Consider the following 20,537-nt stretch of genomic DNA (forward strand, 5'->3'; position numbering starts at 1 on the left):
ATTTTCATCAAGAGATAAAACCTAGGGCTGCTTCGAAGGTAATTGACTGGAGAATTGCTGTGCAGACGGAAATCATGAAAGCTTTTACAATGCCAGTGTACATTTTATGAGGCCATACCCTGATTATCTGCTGATGCTGACGTGATGTTGCTTATAGTAAGTATGCTGTTGTGAGACTACAGGGCTGATAATGACTCGTGATGGCCCCGGTTGTTAGGGAAATTCCAGTCACGTTGTAGACCTTCGGTGCTGATCTTCATACTCATGTATTGACTTTCTGGTGAGACTTATTCAATATTCATTTTTATTATGAATTTATTTATTTTCTCCTAAGTGATATAGCCACTCAGTGCACACTTAGCCTACAATAGACCCACATTAAAGATCAATAAAGCAATTTAGCTCGGCATTAGGAAACCTCACATATCTCCTTCAATGATGTTATATAGTTATATATTTTTCAAATGGAGTAGTGTTTTGTATGATATCTGGAGTGTCAGTGTGAATCTGTTGTGAAAGGAAGGTTTGGAAAGCCTCCAAACACTAGTTTGAATACAGTATTTATCAGCTGGCTGATGTTATTTAACCAATATTCACTTTTCACAAATACATCAGATGTATAGGGTGCAAATGTTGACAAAAATGTGAAAGAAATTGCAGTACAAAAATGTTCACAATCTGCAATTCTATGTTTTGCTAACGCTTAGTTTTCCTTTTGAAGTCAAATTATATCTGACGTGTTTGTGTTTTTATTTTAAGTCTGTCACCCAAAATATAGTGTAGATTCATGTTAACTGTTACTACAACTTGAAGGGATATTTTGCAGATTTTTATGTGTGGTAAACTTCTCTCAATCAACCCAGCACAGTGGATTCTGGTAGTTGTAGGTTTTCTACTTCATGAGTAAAAGTGTACTTTTCCTCTATTTTCTCTGGTCATTTAGCACCAGTTTCAAAAGTATTTGCATCCTTCTGCTGCATAGACATTGTTATTTTATTAAAAGGTGATCTTTTGTCTCAGTTAAACTTTTATCTATATTTTGTGTTGTCATACATTTAAGCTATTGGTTCTTTGGTCTGTTTTTTGAATGTGGTTGAAAACTTCAAGCCTGGCATGAAGACAAATACTGATGCTCTGTAATGGATTTGATTATTGATCATGTGTACATTATGACCAATAATTGACAAAATAATGCCTTGTAAAATGTGTATTCTGAAAGGACAGTCTCAATAAGTTTGTAGATACAATGTAAAATATCCTAACATCTTTGCTTTTTTTTCGTTGTCTCAGGTTTTTTTTTCTGATTCGCCATTGCAAGCATTTGACTTTTAGTCTCATTATCTATTGTTACATCAATATTGCCTCTTCAAGGGAAAAACCTAATATGGCACACCAACTGCACAGCTAGAAAAACACACTCAAACAGATGTTTTAATCTCTTGCTGTTCAACTTGTCAGGAAGTGTTTATCCCAAAATCCTGTGTAGACTCCTACAGAGTTGGTGCTTCATGAAAAAAATGGGTACTGCAATCAGACCAGTGCTGTTAACTTCTGTTGATTAGCTATGTCCCTAAACCCAGAAACACCAGTGTAATGTTGACTTGTAAGGTTGTCTTCTGACAGTCTTCAATTTAAATAATTCAATAATTCATGGATTTTACAGTAGCTTTTCCCGTGTATTCTCCACCCATCGCTCCAACTACACCAAACTGGCTGTCACTGCCATAATTTCTTTAAAGTGCAAAATATACTTTGAATTAGGCATGAGAAGATGTAGATATTTAAAAAAAATCATAAAATGATTATACTGGCCAAAATACTTAGCAATGTTATTCTAATAATCATCAAAATATGCTTAAAACTCTTACAATGGGACCAAAACATACTAGAATGAGCCATACCGCTAGTTAAAGAAATACAGGATTTTCCTCAAAAAAAACCCCCACAAATGTAGTGACCCATACAGAAGTAATTCTTCTCACTCATCACTTATGACCCATTAGAAGAGTGTGACAGTGCGTTTTTTCTGCAGAGACTCTACCCTCTGCCTTTATTTTCTAATTTTTTTCTCTGTGTGTTCGATGTATTTGGCTGTGTACCCCCACAGTGCACAAATGAGGTCGAAGCTTTATAAATAAGTTGTGACCAGGTGCCAGACTGTAAGCAGCAGGCATCCAAGACACACAGCAACTAAAAAAATGCAATTACAGCAAGGTGAAACGCAAACAGGAGTCAATCTGGGGTTGGCTTTTAGTTTAATTTTCTTAGGGAGCGCATTTACAACCCGTAACTAAAAATCCTGCAAAGTATACCTTTAAGAAACAATTTTTTTTTATTGCAACACAGACAGGAAACACAACCTTATAGTTAAAAACATTCATCTTAAAAAGCCATACTTTTTAACTATTTGAAATGTCATATCTTTTGTTATTAGATATGTGATATATTAGATTATCTACGATATATTAGATATGCCAATGCTTGGTTAACCCTTTGAAACCTGGATTGACGTCAGTTTCCTCTTGCTGTTTTCAGACACCTTACACAAGCAGTTAAATCTTTGAAACCTTGGTGTGATTTCTTTTTTAAAAAAAAGGCAATCAGACATAAAGTGTCCTGAAAAATGCAAGAAATTATTAAGAGGTGACAAGAGCAGTACCTTAAAATCAGAGGAGAGAGAAAGAGAGAAAATTGCTTGAAAATTATCAAAAAGAAGTCCAGATAATTATATTTATAGTTATTGCAATTAAATATTTAAGATAAGTTTACAAAAAAATACCGTAAAATTATCATTAATATTTCTATTTATTTTTTCTAAGATCATTTCCTGTTTTCTTGTTTTTACAGTTTTTTGAAACTTGTTTCCATGAGGGTTTTTTCTAACTTTTTAGTAATATCTTGCTAATGTTTGGGTCATTTCCTGTTAAGCTGCTTATTGCCTCCATGTTTTTGAAAAAAAAAAAAATGAGCCAATTGTTGGTTGTCCGACAGTCTCTTTGGGCATTGCTGGACATGATGTCCATGATTATTCCGATAAGTAAAATTCCCCACGATCAACTTATTGTGTTGTTTTTAATGGTGATCCGCGAAAAAATTGAACCCTAACCCTAACCCTTGTGGATAGTCATTTTTTTGCCCCTTGAAATGTACTTGAAAAATTAAAATCCCTAAATGTTAAAATATTTATGGCTACAGCTCTTCCTAAAGTCAATTTTATAAAAGAAAAAAATCTGAAGTTCTGTAATTTACAAGATTTATTTGACTCCCACAGAAGGTTATTTCAGGAAATTTTTGATTATAATAATGGTCTGCTTCTATCTGACCTGATCACTTTTATAACCACCACCGCTGGGTCTCTGAGGCATCATGGGATTGACTGACCCACATCTGTTGCACACACTGAGGCATAGTTCATGCTGAGCGGAGCAGGAATCCATCAGATCTGGGTTAGCTGTGTAATGCTACCACGGGGCACAAATCTGCACGTACATGCATGGATTCACACACATACACACCCTGCTCAGAACCGTGAGTAACCACATCCCTAGCAGGCGCTGGTGTCCATTAACTGCAAACTGCTGCAGGGAAGCTGGTGGCAGGTGAGTCAGTAATGGCTGAAGTGAGGGAGATAAAAGAAGATCCATTTAATATGATGAGTCAGGATGTTGGGTTGGTTTTTAGATAAAAACCCAGAGGAAAATTATGACTTTCTGGGTCAAATCTGTCTATATTTAGATTTCAGTCTATATTAGGATGTGGGGGCAGAAACGAGGACATTCGATTGGTTTTCGACTAGATAGATTTTACATCAGCAAACAGGGAGTTCAACAGAAAAAGATAATGGAGTGTCAGAGGGAGATTTTGAGTTACCACCTGACTTAGGCGTCTGAAAGAGAGGAGTTTAGTGCCTGTGCCATGTCTAAACCAGGAGCCACTTACTGGCACTGCCGTGTGCCAAACACCCCCAACCCCCCGCATGCTCACAACACACACAAACACAATCTAACTGCAAAGGCCACAGGTTATAAATAGCAAACAAACAGGACACAGTGGACTCCTTGTGTAAGTAGTCTCTGCTGGTTTGTTTATCATTTCTAGTGCAATAGCTGAGATATCTCACAATGATTAATGATCAGCTGCGGGTTTTCTTGGCTTCTTTCTTATTGTTTTAGTTGTTCTGTTGCTGTGTGATGTATGATTGCGCCTGCCTGTGAAAGACAAATGCGTGTGGAGTTGTTGGATTATTTGTTCGGATCAAGGTGTGGAAGGGGATCCAGAAGGGCTATTTAAATCTGGCAAATTTAGGTATGATGTTTAGCGAGTATATTTTGTTTGATTTTTGGATGAAGTTCTGTTGGAAGGCCACAGTAAAAAGAGAATTAGTGTGTATTTATGTTTATTTACATTTTTTCCACCCTATGCTCTGTTATAGAAGTGCTGACTTTATGGTATGGTTCCAACAAATGGTTTATGTGCAAGAGCATTAACTGTACTAACTGTCAGTGTTAAGTATGATGTACTGTCATTTATTATTTAAAAAGTGGTGTCATGTGTCCTGCAAACTTCACATCTGAATGAAATCCAACAGGACAACATGATGTCTTTTCCTTCTTTTTTTCTTTAAGTGAAATAAGATTCTGCAAGCCAAAACATACAGATAATAACTGTTAATGTAGCTTTTAAATGAGAGAGGAAACAGACCTTCCACTTAGTTCCACCTCTTTATACAGACCACAGAGCAGAGCCTGAAAACCAGAGCCTGCTCTGCGTGTACAGGTGTTGAAAGAAACCTTGTGACACACTGTGTTTCAGTCCCACCCACAGCAAAATATATAACAGTGGGAAAGTCTTATCTTCTTATAAATAAACATCATAAAAACCTGCTTCCTCTGCGTGATTTGCGCATCATATTTGGGGAATATACACAATATCACTGAAAGAGAGGTGAGGGTGAAAAGTATTATAAAGGTCATAATTAACTGACATGGATAAGCAAAGGCAACCTTCATTGGACACATGAGGACGATGGCAGCTAAAGGCTATATTTGGTTTAGAAAAGATGTTGCCCACTGTGACTCTGTCACTTTAAATGACCACAGATGGCCAAACCTGTAAAAGGGGGTCATTGATACAGAGAGGCAAAGTCCACCATGGGACTTCGTTTTAGAAAAAATATCTATGGTAGTCAACAGTGAGAGATTAATTATTTTTTAACCTGTTTAAATTGTGCACATATGATGTTTGTCAGTTTAAATGATCATTTTCAAGGTCAAGAAAGCCACCGTTTTTTGTTAAACTGTTGAAGTACAAATTTGCAGTTAGAAGGACTACAGACATAACTCTCTCCCTGAAGCTGTGATGTCTTGTGTGTTTTGAACAAATGGTAACCTCCGCGGCTAAATAATTAAGCCATTGGGGAAGCGCCAAAAACTGCATTTCATTAAATGACCTCTTAAGGCTGGCTTCACAATAGAGTTGATCCCCATAGACCCACATGTTAAAGTGGCCAACTTTACAGCACATGCTTAAAACCTGGTATTGAAGCCCAAATTTACTCATATTTAAGGGTGGGTAGCTTGAGTGACAGTCTGTCTTCAAAGCGTCGCTGCTGTCTGCAAGTCAGATCTATCTGCTGCTCCTCCAAAGCTTTAACCTCTCATCCAAAAATGGCCACTTCTGGCTCCAACAACTAAGATGAAGATGGCAGAAATGCTGAACTTGAGGCTTCAAAGTGTTAGCTACATCCCTTATGTATACAGTCTGTCACAGAGTTGGAAATTAGCACCACCCACCAGCTAAATCCCTACCAGCCAAAAACAACAATAATCTTTTGAGTGACAGGTGGACAAAAAATGTATTTCCAACATGTATTTCCATTGTTTCGGATCACTTGTTTAAACACAAGTCAGAAAATGTGACGTTTGTGCCAACATAACGGTGTTATTTACATATACTGTGTGCGATGAGAGATTTAGTTCACCAGGCAGTTTAACACTAAACTAAATGGTACTATGACAAATATACAACTTCTGTGACATTTAAAATTTTAAATTAGTAAAAATCATATGTGTCATTTATGGCACAATTTAGACTGGGTCAAAAAATTGTTTTTACCATCGATGGGCCTGGAAGTAATGCTATGTTACTTATGTGCGTAGTGAGCTAGTCAGCTGGACATGGACATGTTGTGGGGGTGGTTTCCTGAACACTCATTTGGAGGTACTGTATCAGTAATGTGATCCTTACATATTTTTCTGTGATACCTCTTCCTCCATCAAAGATTGTACTCTGCAGAAATGTTTTACACCACGAATCTCAGAGTCAAATCTCAGCTTTTTTTCATATTTCTTTGTATCTACCTCTAGATCTAGACTCAGTATGTTGGCAGCAGTTGTTATCATATTCTTAGCCAACTAGGCACAGAGTGCAGGAGAGATTTTAAGCGCATGACTGATGACAATGATGTGTTGGTGCAGGTTACCCTCTGTGTTGCAAAAAAATTGGAAATCTGGGGCTAAAAGTAGAGACTGGAATGTCTTCTGATACTTTTTCATCGGACCTGTTATATCTTGTTTTTGCGCAGATTCATAACTTCAACATTAGCTCACATTGAAAAAAAAAAGCCTCGGTTTTATTTCCAAATTTCAAAAGCAAAACATGATTCACATTTTCTCTCATACAGCCTCGGGGTGAGGGATGATCACCTGCTTATTATGTAATTTTGTTGGGCTTGTATTAGCTTAGCTGTCCTCCTCCTTGCATCTCTATTTCAGTGCAGTTGATTACATTGTTGAGCATTGCCACTCTGTTTAATGCCGTTGCCCCCTCCCTCCCCTTTTACAAATTTACCCCTCATGTCTGGATGGGATGTATCTCACCCGTCACACGTGGCTACGCTCAGCTGCAGCCATTTGGGCTTTAACTCTCCAAGCTAACATGTCTTGACAGAACTTAACTTTCTTTCCACAGAGGCCACATAGAGGACCCTCGCACAGAACGGCACCTACAAACTCACACAGACAGAACCATGCTGGAATACTACCAGACATTAGGAGTGCCGAAAAATGCAACGCAAGACGACATCAAAAAAGCGTAAGTGTTCCTGAGTGTTTTCTGTTCTTATTTTCCCCCAGTGCTGTTGTTGGTAAATGTCACCCACTCAGAAGAGTGTAATAGGTTAATTATATCCCCCTCTAGCTGTATAAACTGACACAAGGAGAGAGAGCGCAGAGAGAATGCAATGCAGAAAGTTTCCACTCGTCTTCCTGTAACCTTGCCGCTGTCAAATACCTTCCCCCTCCACTCAGCCACCTCTCCCGGTTGCCCACTCAACCGGCCAGTTCCAGCTAATTACACGGCCTCACAGGTTTCTACTGACGCGCTTTGTTTTGACAAGTTTAGAGGTTCTTTTGAATTGAATTTAGATGTAAGGAGAGGCTTTTGCTCCAGGGAAAATTCAGTTATTTTGGGTAATGCAGTAAATCACTGAGTGGAGTTAAATCATATGAGAGAGGATGAAACCATTGATTATTGCTGATCAGATCAACCTATTAATCCAATTTGCCAGTTCTCCACCACAGAAGATAGATAGCGAATGCTGAGCATCTGCTACAATGCTTACAAAGACGTGGACTACAAAGACTATTCACTAAACACTCATAACGGAGTCAATGCCCAGACTGTGTGCAGCCTTTTTGCTGGCTGACTCTCAGTCCATAGTCTTGTCCACGTCATTTTGTGTGTCCGCTGTCGATGCTGCTGCTGGGCTTAGAAACAAACAGCTGATGCAGCGTAAGCCGCTGTGCAAGCCTCCGCTGCACGTCAGTGGAGTTTAGGCTGTCTTTGTTATTTCTGCTTGGATGGGGGGAAGGACAGTGTGTGCACGTATGCATTTCGATATGTGAGTGCATAAAGGGGTGCCTATGTGTTTGGTGTAGGCATGTTTGCCACCCTAAAAAAAGACTTGAATGTGGATATGTGTTTCCAATACGGGGATGTCCATTATACATACGACACATACACATTTTCCACCCTCCGTTTCTGTATTAAGAACTGACTGTCTGCCCTTGGAATGTCTACAGTGTATGACATACATTGTGTGTTTGTCTCTGTTTTGATGTCACTGTGTGTATTTTAACTGTGTGGTATTTTGTATCTCAGCTACAGAAAATTGGCATTGAAGTGGCATCCAGACAAGAACCCAGACAACAAGGAGGAAGCAGAAAAAAGGTTCAAAGAGCTGTCAGAGGCGTATGAAGTGCTCTCAGATGGTAAGGTTTTTCTGTAGAGGGAGAAAGTATGTCCTAAAGCCATGTTAAAGGTGCAGTTTGTAAGATTCACACTAATTGTTGCTAAAAAATGAACAAACATCATCGACAGATTGTAGAGAAGTAACAGCTTTGATGTTAGGTCAAAGACGTTTATGTATTGTGTTGCAGAGAGCTCTTTTGAAATAAGCATGCCAACCAGCTAGCCTCAGCCCATACTGTCTTGTAATACCAATTGTACTTTAAGAGGAGATGGTGAGCCCCTTAAGTCAGCCCTCAATCCAACATGACAGGATGAAGAGGTCAAGTCTAGTATTATTTTGTTTTTGTTGTTTTAAGATACCTGCTAGCTCTTCAGACATAAAGTTCATTGACCTTTTTATGACTTCTTCCATAATTGGAAAAGTGCTCTTTTGTCCCATTGTGCTTGCTAAGTGCTCTGTTATTTATGATACTAGGACTGCAGAGATATACAGGTTTAAAGGAACACCGGGTAATGAAAATTGACCGTTATCGTAACATGTACATTTGCTTATCTATGGTATTGAAAAAAAAGGCAACCGGATAGAAAATCTAATCTGCAGGTGCGCACCTCCTTTTCTCCTTAATTGGCTTTCAGTTTTAGGTATAATAATTTTAAGGGTTTTTTTAACATTGATTATAATAATAATAGTATAACTTATGCTGTAATTAGGTGAAAACACAATATTTTCTAAAACACTTGTCATACTTTATAAATCTCATTCCGTTGCAACCCTAGATGATGCACACAATACTGGTGGGGTTAGGTTAGCCACTTGAGGCCTATCTTGTAGGCTTACTGTTTGTTACTCATTCAAGTCTGTGATCTTCTATCATTGTTTTGTCCAGGCATAATGTCAAAGCCAAAATATGTCCAGAGCCAGATAATCCCAAAATGTGTTGATTTTAGGCAAAGAAGAGAGACACACAGAGCACAATGACAACAAATCCGTACAAAAAAAACATTACAAATTACATCCATATATGGTTTTTGTGTGGCTGTTTTTATCTACTGTGGCCTTGCCAGGATTATAAGATAGTAGTGTTATTTTGACTGACTCAGAGTTTCAGCAGTTTGGTTGAGTTTTGGGTATTCTTGCCTTGCTGTTATTTAGTAGCTGGCTTGGAGGTGAAATTCTGCTCTTTGTTAGTTTGGAGCATGAGGCCTTGCATTACACATTACAGGTTTTGTAAAGTAATTAATCTTTGAATGTGATGACTTGTGTTTTTCTGAGCCTCTAAGAAAACATATGTCTTGTCATTAGCACTTCACATTTAAAAGCTGGCATTTGTTGTCATCTCTGCTGTTAGAGAAAAGATTGGACCTCCACGTTTGATTACTAGGGCAGGGTGTCAGTTTAAAAATGTTGCTTTTACCAGTATGATAACTTTAGGTTTTGGAGCAGATACTAAAATTATTAATCACTACAAGTACATATGCAGCCTAAAAAAACATTGCTTTAAAAATACATTTAGGTCAATAACAAAAAAAGTACTATTATGTCAAACTTACCATGCATCAAATAAGTTAAGCAGGTAAATTGCTTCAAATCAAGATGTCTTTAGTAAGTTTTCTGTTTCCTTAGTGAGTGTATTTACTGGAATAATGCTGAAAACATGAGCATGTCTGGAATTCAGATGTAGGTTTGAGAACACAACAGAAGCCTGTTATATTATATTAGGCGTAGCTATGCACCACACTCACATAGTCACAAGATGCAGGTATTGTTAGCATTTGCAGTGCACAGTGTCAGGATTGTTTATGCTGAAGCAAGTGGCTCTTTGTGTAGAGTTCCTGTGTGGTGGGTGTTAAGTTTTACTTTCTATTTATCATTTGATGTCAGAAACGGTTTGAGGTGTAAATGTTTTCAGACACTGATAGTTACGCCCTTTTTGTGACCGTTTAACAGCAGCTTTGTGCAGTTACTCACAGCAAAGACGTCCACATGAAGATCGTCAAAATTATTGATTTAATGCATAAAATGCACATCAATAGGATATAATTTGAAAATGTGGACTTTTTTTTGGATTACTGTGATTAGTCCCAGTGAAAAGCAAAAAAAATTGAAAGGGAGTAGTTAATTTGATACTTATATATTGCAGTGTGAAGACTTTAATGACTCTTAGGTTGAAAATAAAACATCTGTTTGTTGGTTTTCTTCGTCTTATCTAAATTTCTTTTCTTCCCACAACAGAAAACAAGAGGCACACTTATGACAGATATGGCAAAGACGGCCTTTCAGGAGGGGGAGGAGGAGGAGGAGGAGGTAAGGAGACGACTTTCGAAATAGCAAAATATTCATCTCAGCGCCATGGAGATGACTAATAATATTTCAGTAGTCAGTTCTAATATGGAAATGGCTAAATATGATGAGTATTAACAAGATGAGCTCTGTGAGTCTACAGGTATAATGTTTTAGTGACATGTTCCTTCACTATTCTGAGTCTTTTTTATGACTTGTAATGATAGCAGCATCTATAATACTGCGTCTGATTAGTAGATGTGTGGTTTATTTTTATTGTTTGTTTTACAGGAGGCCATTATGATCACTTCACATTCCGTAATCCCGAGGACGTTTTCAGGGAATTCTTTGGCGGCAGAGATCCATTTGCAGATTTTTTTGGTAAGTCTGTTTCGTTTCTGGCGAGGCACTGATGGGTTTTATCGCTTTCAAAGAGAAAGAAGAAAGAGGGACTGAAAAGAAGAGTGCACAGTTGGCAACTGCTATTAATAGCCGCGTAATTTTATCTGGTCATAAATATACACAGATGACCTGAGAAGGCTCAGGAGAGACAGAAAAGGAGAACATCCTGTAGGTCCCACTTTTATATCGTGTAAAACATTCATATTGCCGTTTGCTAATTAGTTGGCCTTTTAGCTGTTAGCGTGCAGCCCCTGCTGTGTAGAAATGTGGAGCATTCGACCCAGGAAACTTTCTGTAAAGCCCTGTGCTAATCCCCAACAGCTCTGTAATGTGCATCTCCAATACGCTAAGTGCTGTTCACCTCGGGAGGTCACCTGCCACTAAATGTCACATGCTGGAAAACACGGAGTATCTCTGCTGGATATTGACCTCGACTTTATTAAGTAGCCTTTATCTTTTAACTGGGGTTTAGACCTCTTAATTTATTCCAGCTTCTTTTTCTTGAAAATATTCTTAATTTTTCACTATTCTTATCATAAAAAGCAATTTCATAATTGCAGAATAGTTTTTAAACGGTAATGCACGCTCCATTAAAATGTATTTTGAAGGTTGTTCATTACACATTTTTTTATATGTGACTCAGAGGGTCATTCAGTGAGTGACTAAGGGTGCTTCAGTGTCGAAGTTGAATTGAATTGAAATTTTTGATTTATAACATATATTAAAAGTATGCCATGTATACATATAAATACATAATATGCACAACCTCTCCAGGAGGCATCACATCTTTATACATGTATGTCAAAAATGTACTCCAAAGGTCTTTTGTTCCAGCAGCAGTCTGTTTTTTTAATGAACACTTTCAAATGTGGTCTCTAGATGCAGCACCTTTCAGCTGTTTATTCATCTGGCCTTATAATGTGTTATTTATTTTATCTATTTATCTTTGTATCTATTTGTTGATTACTGTGAATGCAGTGTGTATTATTTGTTGTCTGTATGCAGTGTTTTAGGAGGCAAAGGGTTTTCCCCATTGGGCATTAATAAAACTTTCAAATCAAAAAGAAAGGTTAAAAAAGAACTGCAACATCAAAATAATATATACATACATACAAACATAAATGTATCTACTCATACAAATATAATTAAACAGAGCAACCGTAGTTCATCTAAGGTGGTTGGGGATTAAATGCTGATATAATAGTTTATTTTTTCTTACAAAGAAATGTTACATCTTTGTTGAGTTAAAACAATTAATCAGTGATGCCATGGCAACTATTTTTCTTAGTGATTTTTATCAAGCAAAATTGCCAAACATTTGTTGATTTTAGTTTCTCAGTTGTGGGGATTAAAAGTCACCTTGGGCTTCGGGATTTTTTTTTTTTTTTTTTGACATTCTCTGTTTTTTTCTTTTATTAGAATAAAAAAGAAAAGCAAAGGAAGATTAATCCATAATACAAATAATCAGTTTGTTTGTTTTTTGCAATAATTTGAAATTGCCTTATTATTTCTAACCATTTTGGAGCCTCTTCTCAGTTATTAGTTTCAAAATCAGAATCATTATCTGGCTTATAGGTTTTTGCATGCAAGGAATGCGCTTTGTTATATTGGTGCGTAACATAAATATAGTGAGAGGCAATGAAAAAGAAAAGCAAACAAATATTAGCAGTTAAAAGCAGTTACCGTTGCTTTTCAGAACAGATAATTCTCATCTTTTTTGTCCACCACTTATTTCTAAATTTTCCTCAGATGAGCAACAAGATAATAGTTTTTTGTTTTTTTATTCACACTTTGTAAGCTATTTAAGTACTTGCTTAATATAAACAAGTACGTTAATGCAATGTTGACCAGCGGCTGTTTATGTGTTACACTGCCAGCGTCTCGTAGTTCCTGATTGTTAATTTGTTTCAGAGGTGTCAGTAGTTGTATTATGTTCGGTTATAGGAGTTTAGCGCCTGTCCTGGGTTGTCTGGGTTCAGCAAAAGGCTGATTGGAAGGCATGTGAAGTTCACCCCGTGTAGCTCTAAATATGGAGTTCAGACGCAGGCAGAGGATGGATTTGAACGTCTGCATCACTCAACTGGAATGCTTTCAAAAATAGCTTCCGTATTAAAACAAAAGCAGATGTAATAACGCCAAGTGTTCGCGCGGTGTGTGTCTCCATGTGTCAGAGCACATGGAAAACATGTGAGTGTTCAGCATTAAGTTATTGAAAGGACTGTATTGAAATGGGAGTTATTAGAAATGATACTTTAAAAACGAGGGGACTGAATTAGAACTTGAAGGGAAAGTCATCTTTTCTGTCAGATTGTTCTTATAAACTGACATGTGTTAATGTTATATTTATTAACAGGGGTAGAATAAAGTGGTGTAGCACAGCTGTTGCTGTTTACTCTCTTCAGTAAACAAGGCACGTTTAAAAAAAGCCAAACCATGATGCTATCTCCACTGAGAGTTAAGTTCAAGTTCTATTTTAACTGGGGACAACTTTTATTATGCTTAATTGGTAAGAGGATATGTCTAAACATCCATCTTGTCTTGTCTATTTCAACACTATATTTTTCTTCAGATAGACTGATAAAAATAACCATTTTTGGTTTTCTGTCCTGAAGATGGCAAACACAAAAAAGAGCGTTAAGATATATTTTTAAAATGCCATCCAGCCTCCAGTCCAGCTGGTCCTGTGGATCTGTCACTCACCCACCTCAGAGCAGACTGAGGGGTGTGTGTGTGTGTGTGTGTGTGTGTGCGCGCGCACGTGTGCGTGTGTGCGCGCACGTGTGTGTGTGTGTGTGTGTGTGTGTGCTGCTGTAGAGACAAATTCACACGATGACAAGGATTTACTTGTCTGCCAAAAACAGCACACACTAATTCTCAAATGAACATGTGCAGGAAGTAGACAAAACTTTTTTACCCACTTTCATTTGGACATACTGCAGAAATATAAAACAATATCCACAAAATGTCTCCACAATATCTCCCTGGACAAGTGCTGTATTTGGACTTTGTATATTATGGTGCACACGCACATTTTGAAAACTCATTTACACTGTTACACTTTTATTTATTCGCGTATGGTAAAAAGGTGTGGTTGCCTGGGAATCAGAAGAATCAGTGAGGTTTTATTGCTCTGGCATAAAGGTTAATAACGATAGTTTGGAACAATAAAAAGACAATAGCTGAAAGCCAATTTCAATTACTTTTGAGTACAACTGGTAAAAAAACAAAAAAAACCCCAACAAAAGCTAAAACCTAGCTCAGTGAAAAGGAGTGCTATTCAGGCATTTTTCAAAGCAGTCGACTAAAAAAAAAAACAATAATAATAATACTTGTCATGATGATAATAATAAACTGAATTTATAGAGCACTTTTCATACAAAGAGTGCTTAACAAAAAAAGGAACACAGAGAACAAGATGGACAATAAAAAGATAAACAACATTTAAAAGTCAAAGTAAAAAGTACAGAAACCAGTAAAAATGATAAAAATAAGAGAATTGATCAAAAATAGTAAACGCAACAATTATATTAATTAAAAGCCAGAGTAAATAAATAGGTTTTAATTTTAAAAACATTCACCAAGCCTGCTTCTCTTATAGCTTTTTGAAGGCTATTCCATAATTTGGGTGCGTAGTTATTAAAAGCTGCGCTGCCTATTTTCTTGTGCGTATAGTTAGAATTTGTATATGCATAGAGGATAATTCTGATGGCAAAGAGGGCAACACTCGTTCACAGACATACACCATGTCCTTTACTGTTTTTGCTGCCCCTATTTGTTGTCGGTCTATCCCGTTGCATGCAGAGGCATTTTTAATCTACAGCTGTTAGATAACACCCAAAGGAAATTGTAAATGAGCAGAGAGGTTCCAGACTAACTTGCATTTTCGATTCGGTGTGGCGATGTGAGGCTTTAGGTGTGGCACATTCTTCGCTGACTTAATCTCAGTCTTTATGCCTGACAGGTCCTTTGAAGTTGTGTCAGAGCACCAAAGTGTGAGAGCGAGAACGCCCTAACTTTTCTCCCAGCTATGTCTTTGTGTACACTGATCATGTACACAAACGTTGAACCAGAATTCCAGAGTTAAAGCCGCATTTTTCAGCCTGTAACATTCCTCTCTCTTTCTTCCACTGATGTCTGGTGACTTACTGACAACTTTGTAAAAGCTGAGCTGTCTCCTCTAATGTCTTCTTCTGGGTAAATAGACAGTTAAATCAGTGGTCAGGGAGTGCTTTTATTGTAAGATTTCTGTCAGAGGCTTTCTTCTTGCTGCCTCGGTACATTCAAGGTTAAAGAAGGAGTCTTCTTTCAGCGAATGGTGCCAGTGATCCAGCCTTATCCTGCTGGGGTGACCCAGATTGGCAGCGTGCAATTAGTAGCATGTCCACAGGGCTTTAGGATGAGAATTAGCGATGGGCATTTTGACAGTTTAGGGTTAAGATTGTTCCAGAAATTACAAACCGATGCTCTTACATCAACTGCAGCTTTTTTATTATCAGATACTTAAATCTTTTGGAATCTAGACACAGTGTGAAAGGGGCCCAAAATCAAAATATCTCTTACTTATAGTGCTGTTTATCAATCTAGATAGTTTTGGTGTGAGTAGCTGAGTGTCGGAGATATCAGCTCTCAAGATTTCTTCTCTCCAATATGATGGAACTAGATGGCACTCGGTTTGTGGTGCTCAAAGCGCCAAAACATACATTTGCAAAAGCAAGTGTCACTTCCCAAAAATCGAATTATATTAAATAATAAATATTAACAGTGGATCAAACAACTGAGTCATTTAAAAGGGGTAACTAGTATGGTTTAGCTCATTGTTTTGGCTTAACATTTGTAAATATTCTAGATAATTGATGATTTTTTGTATATTTGCTGGTTGTGTAAAAACATAATCAAATCAATCATTGCTAACAATTTCTAATGCAAAGCTATATGTCAGTGTTGTGTTCACAGTTTGTTTTGTCCGCTTTTATATGGCTACAGAAATAATATGAAAATGATTAAGCAGGTTAAGGAATTTTTGAAGAACTGAAAAAGTTAAAAACCAGTTAGGATTTAGAAATGAAATTAAAGTTTTCAAAGGTTTTCTCTTTCTCATTCACACACTTAACCTCTGTTTTGTACCGTGTTTCCCTCCACAGCTGATGACCCTTTTGAAGATTTCTTCGGGGGCAGTCGCAGTCGCCAAAGGGGCGCAAGCCGAAGCAGAATGGGGGGATCGCTCTTCGGGTTTGGGAGCTTCCCGGCATTTGGACACGGCCTCACAGGGTTCGATTCAGGTGCGTGCATCCCAACAAGTGACCCCACTTGTTTGAGTTTATGATACTTCAGCAGTTTGACTGAGGTTTTTCTTGAATCTTTTGCAGGTTTTAGCTCATTTGGAGACATGGGTGGAGGGTTCACTTCCTTCTCCTCTTCATCTTTTGGTGGAGGAGGAGGAGGAGGCGGAGGCGGAGGCGGGGGAGGAGGAATGGGTAACTTCAGATCTGTGTCGACCTCCACCAAGTTCATCAACGGCAGAAAAATTACTACAAAACGGTATTCAAATGTCAAACTCACCAGCATTTTAAAAGGACTAATTTGACATTTTGGGAAATATGCTGATTTGGCTGGATGATGCAGTTTCGTGTTTACTGTACAGACGTGAGAAAGGTATCGATCTTCTCTCGGGGTGAAAGTAGATCGAGGTTCTTGTCACTAAAACGACCCCAACCTCCATCGATTTAAACAACTGTACGGTCTAGAAAGAATGAGAACACTTTAAATTATGCACAGTAAAATAATTTAATTTATTTAAATATTTAAATTTATTTAAATTTATTTAAAATCATTTGCAATTATAAACAAAACTTTTAAAGTCAAGACAATCAGTTTTGTTTTTCTAAATTTATCATAAACAGTTGAACAATTTACAAGTCTCTGTCTTTGAATTTTTAATATATAAGGCTAATCAAAAAGGGTTTACTAAGAGTGAAGTTATTGAATATTTGAGATACAACACTGTATAAGAAAGAATTTAATGGCTTTTTTCATTGAAAACTCCCCCTAAATTATACAAAAGCACTCATTTTTAGTATTCCCAACAAGAGATTATTGAAATGTACAGTGATTTTAAGGACACAACACTTTGTAGGAGAGAAGTTATTCAATATTTTCGAGTATTTTTCATTTCTTAAGTTCTGTATTTTGTAGACAGTCCCTGCACGCTTGTCTCACAGCAAACGGCACTCGGAGTGAAATGTTTTCATCAATATCAAAGGATGGCTTGTTATAATTGAAACTAGGTTGCAGCTGGTTGTCCACTTTATTACAGTTAGAAAAGGCAACGTTTGTGTTTTTACAACCTTTTGCTTATGATTTACTGATCTGGGAAGTTCTGCATAATGGCACCAAATCTTAAAGTGGTACAGAGCACTGTATTTCCATCATTTCAATTTATTCAGTATCTCTTTACTAGTCTGACTTGCAGATCTCTGATGCTTTTGGTGTCCGTTACAGGATCGTGGAGAACGGACAGGAGCGCGTGGAAGTGGAGGAGGACGGTCAGTTAAAATCCCTAACAGTTAATGGTAAGGAGCAGCTCCTAAGACTGGATAACAAGTAATTATCTCACCACAACAATTTGACCAACATAACAATTTTCACACCTGGAAAAAAAAAACTCACCCAGTGACTATGTTTGGCTCCGGCGGTTGGTCTCTCCTCTCTCTTTGTCCTCCTGCATCTCATTCCTGAAGAACAATTTTTCTCATTTTAGCTTAGCTGCAACAGGAGGCGAGAGAGATGTTCACAGTATATTTGTATATTTGTATTTATTCCATTATTTCGGGGGGACCATCTTGTTGGGCTTTGTGTTTTTGTTTACTACAATAATTGTACTTTTTATTTCTGTGACAAGCACAAAGCTAGGTACTTGTTATGAATATATAGATATATATTATTTTTCCTCTGGGGTAGATATTGTCTTTCTTATTGTCGCTGGAAAACGAGACGCTGTACATTTAGACTTCCGCATGTCATTTTTGCTCTTTTCATTTGACCAGTTTAACAAGTGAATGGTAAAAGCTTAACCACTTCGCCCTAATGTCTTTAACTTGAACATCACCTCGCTAACCTGTTAGCTGTTACCATGTTCACGCATGTGTAATATGAATTACATAGATTATTAATGAATTAATTATAACAATGTGCATTTTTCTTTTACATTTGTTTGTGTATTTTAGAACACCAGAGTATGTATTGTTTGTTTTTTTGCATGATTGCTGATTCCAGGGGGCTGCTTTGTAGTTTCACTGTAACTGTGTCAGCAACTCAAACCCGCATTACAACCTTACACAGTTACCGGACACACAGGGGAATTTTCATTCTTTGTAAAAAGAAAAAATAAAAAAGCTCACATTTGGTCAATAAACTTCAGTTCGTGGAACGTCGTGAAAAGTCGTCTGCAGTCACCTGGTGTCTTTGCGGTGTTTTCTTTTGCTTGAGTGGCTTTATATCCTCTCACTCTTCCTGGGTGTATGGTGTGTGTGTGTGTGCCTGATCACATTTTAAACGTGCTTCACACAACCGCAATAAAGGGAAACCACAGCGGCTGCTTTTTTTTGAACACTCACCCAACATACAGCTCACAGTGTGCATTATTTTAACATACTAATGACTCACATTTGGGCTTGGTCACTCATTGTAGAGTACACCGATGTGCTGTGTGTGCTTTCACTCAAAGAATAATTAATCAAAGGAAGGAAAATACATGTTTTCAGCGAAGACACGCCCGTTTCCTTCGAACCCTTAGGCTTTTTTTTTTTTCTTTTCTGTGTGGGTAGGTATGCTTTTACCTTTACGAACCACGTGAGAAGATACACCCAACTTCCTGGATTCATGTACCCTCTTTCAGGTTTCTCTCTTTGCCCCTCCCGTCACACATTTTTTCTGAGCTTGTAAAAAATGTTGATAGTGCACCTCTTTTGAAAACGCCCTCAAACACATCCTGTAGAGGCATCGAGCTAAACTACGGACACAAAATTTAACCAGTTGTTCAGTCTGTTTACTTAACAAAAGGCCTTGACATCTTTAAAAAAAAATGTGTCATTTGGAGACATTTTATTTTTCCTGTCCTATTAAACATCAGGCATGATAGGCTCAGGTTGAGTAATGATTGCAATTGACTCAGAGGTCACTGTGTACAGACAGGAGATTGTGTGTGTGTGTGTGTGTGTGTGTGTGTGTGTGTGTGTGTGTGTGTGTGTGTGTGTGTGTGTGTGTGTGTGTGTGTTTCTGTTTCTCAAGGAATGTGCTCAGGGCTAGATTATTTACACAAGCTTCACTGCATATTTTTGCAAGAGACGAGTCAGAGGGGAACTGAGGAGAAGAAAAACGCAGGGTGAGGTCTTTTTACATGAGTCAAGCTGATACGGTTTACAGCTATATTTAATTTAACATTTATGGATTTACAGTGTGATTACCTTTGTGAGGGAGAAAGACAGATTGTGTGTATTTTGGTTGTGTGAAAGCCATGTCTTTCAGTATTTTGGGCCATATTTGTTTGGTTCAATTTCCCCTTCACCAGTACTGATTGAAGTGGCATTTGAGCATGCGCAGTCTTGTTGCTAGGTGACGGTGCAGCTCTGCGCCAATCCGTTGCTTCATACCAGCAACCTTGTGTGCTCTCTTTCCCCTCCTCTCTGTGAGTGTGTGTATAAATGTGATGATTAAATTAATGTGCTGTAAATAGGGAATACCACACAATCTAGCAATAAACGGCAGTATTTTACTACTATTTTTAGGGGCAATTTTAGATTCTGCACAAATATGCCTGCATTAGATTTCATGTTTTTAGTGTTGCAGAAGAGGGAATTTTATTTATGGTACAATCACTCCCTCTCCTGGATCAACTGAGCTTTTGTAGTGCAGTGGAAAAACCTAAAAGTTATAATATTGCTACATTTGGTCAGTCCTCGTCTTTTATTTATTTTTTTGGAAGTATAGTTCCCATATTTTTGGGAAGGGGTGTTCCTGCGCACGCAGTTTACAGTTAGTCAGCTTTTGTTTTTGTTTTTTATATTTTTGTTTTTATTTTGGCAAATTGGCTCCATTAAAAAGTCGGCCGAATTAGTTAGTAGCACTTCCTGTTTGCAAAGCACACAGCGGTGTGCAGACAAATATCACTGAATTAATTTGATACGGAAGAAAACCTTAAATTGTGATAATTGTTGGTCTGGTTCTGCTGTTAGGTTTTCCATGATTTCTGAGCTGATTTATAGATGCATACAGCCAGTTTTGGAAAGAATACTTTTTAAAATTTAATAGGGGAGTATCTAGTTACATGTAAGTAGTTACAGACATTAAATTACGTATTATGTATTGTAAGCAGTTAGTTACTGAGAAAAAAAAAGTGAATACAGTTAGCTACGAATGAAAATGTTGGTGATTACAGAGGTTTTTTTTTTGTCTTTTCATTCATTACCCTGTTAACATAATTAGTAATGTAACTATTTTAATTACTTTATTAAAGTAATGTAACTAATCAGCCTATATGTGAATAGGTTTTGATTACTTTTTTAACAAATGTTTTAAAACCGGGCAATAAAGCTGAAAATATCCGGAC

The 20,537-nt window shown here is 37.5% G+C and overlaps 1 protein-coding gene across 3 annotated transcripts in view; it reads left to right on the forward strand.

The window, feature by feature from the left end:
• Positions 1-20,537, forward strand: part of dnajb6b (DnaJ heat shock protein family (Hsp40) member B6b) — a 29,803-nt gene that overhangs the window by 2,077 nt on the left and 7,189 nt on the right. Inside the window, exons 1-8 of one of the 3 annotated variants that reach the window (XM_042510343.2) lie at positions 3,946-4,062; positions 6,970-7,092; positions 8,161-8,270; positions 10,484-10,555; positions 10,823-10,912; positions 16,075-16,212; positions 16,300-16,471; positions 17,432-17,502. In XM_042510343.2, coding sequence (XP_042366277.1) covers positions 7,028-7,092; positions 8,161-8,270; positions 10,484-10,555; positions 10,823-10,912; positions 16,075-16,212; positions 16,300-16,471; positions 17,432-17,502 — 718 coding nt within the window. In that variant the 5' untranslated portion in view covers positions 3,946-4,062; positions 6,970-7,027. Of the gene's footprint in view, positions 1-3,945; positions 4,063-4,174; positions 4,306-6,969; positions 7,093-8,160; positions 8,271-10,483; positions 10,556-10,822; positions 10,913-16,074; positions 16,213-16,299; positions 16,472-17,431; positions 17,503-20,537 lie in introns of those variants that run through there. The other 2 variants (XM_088071776.1, XM_042510342.2) reach the window with 2 other exon arrangements.

Source organism: Plectropomus leopardus, chromosome 21, assembly GCF_026936395.1.
Source record: "Plectropomus leopardus strain MGB_pleo_1.0 chromosome 21, ASM2693639v1, whole genome shotgun sequence".
In the NCBI taxonomy this organism is placed as follows: Eukaryota; Metazoa; Chordata; class Actinopteri; order Perciformes; family Serranidae; genus Plectropomus; species Plectropomus leopardus.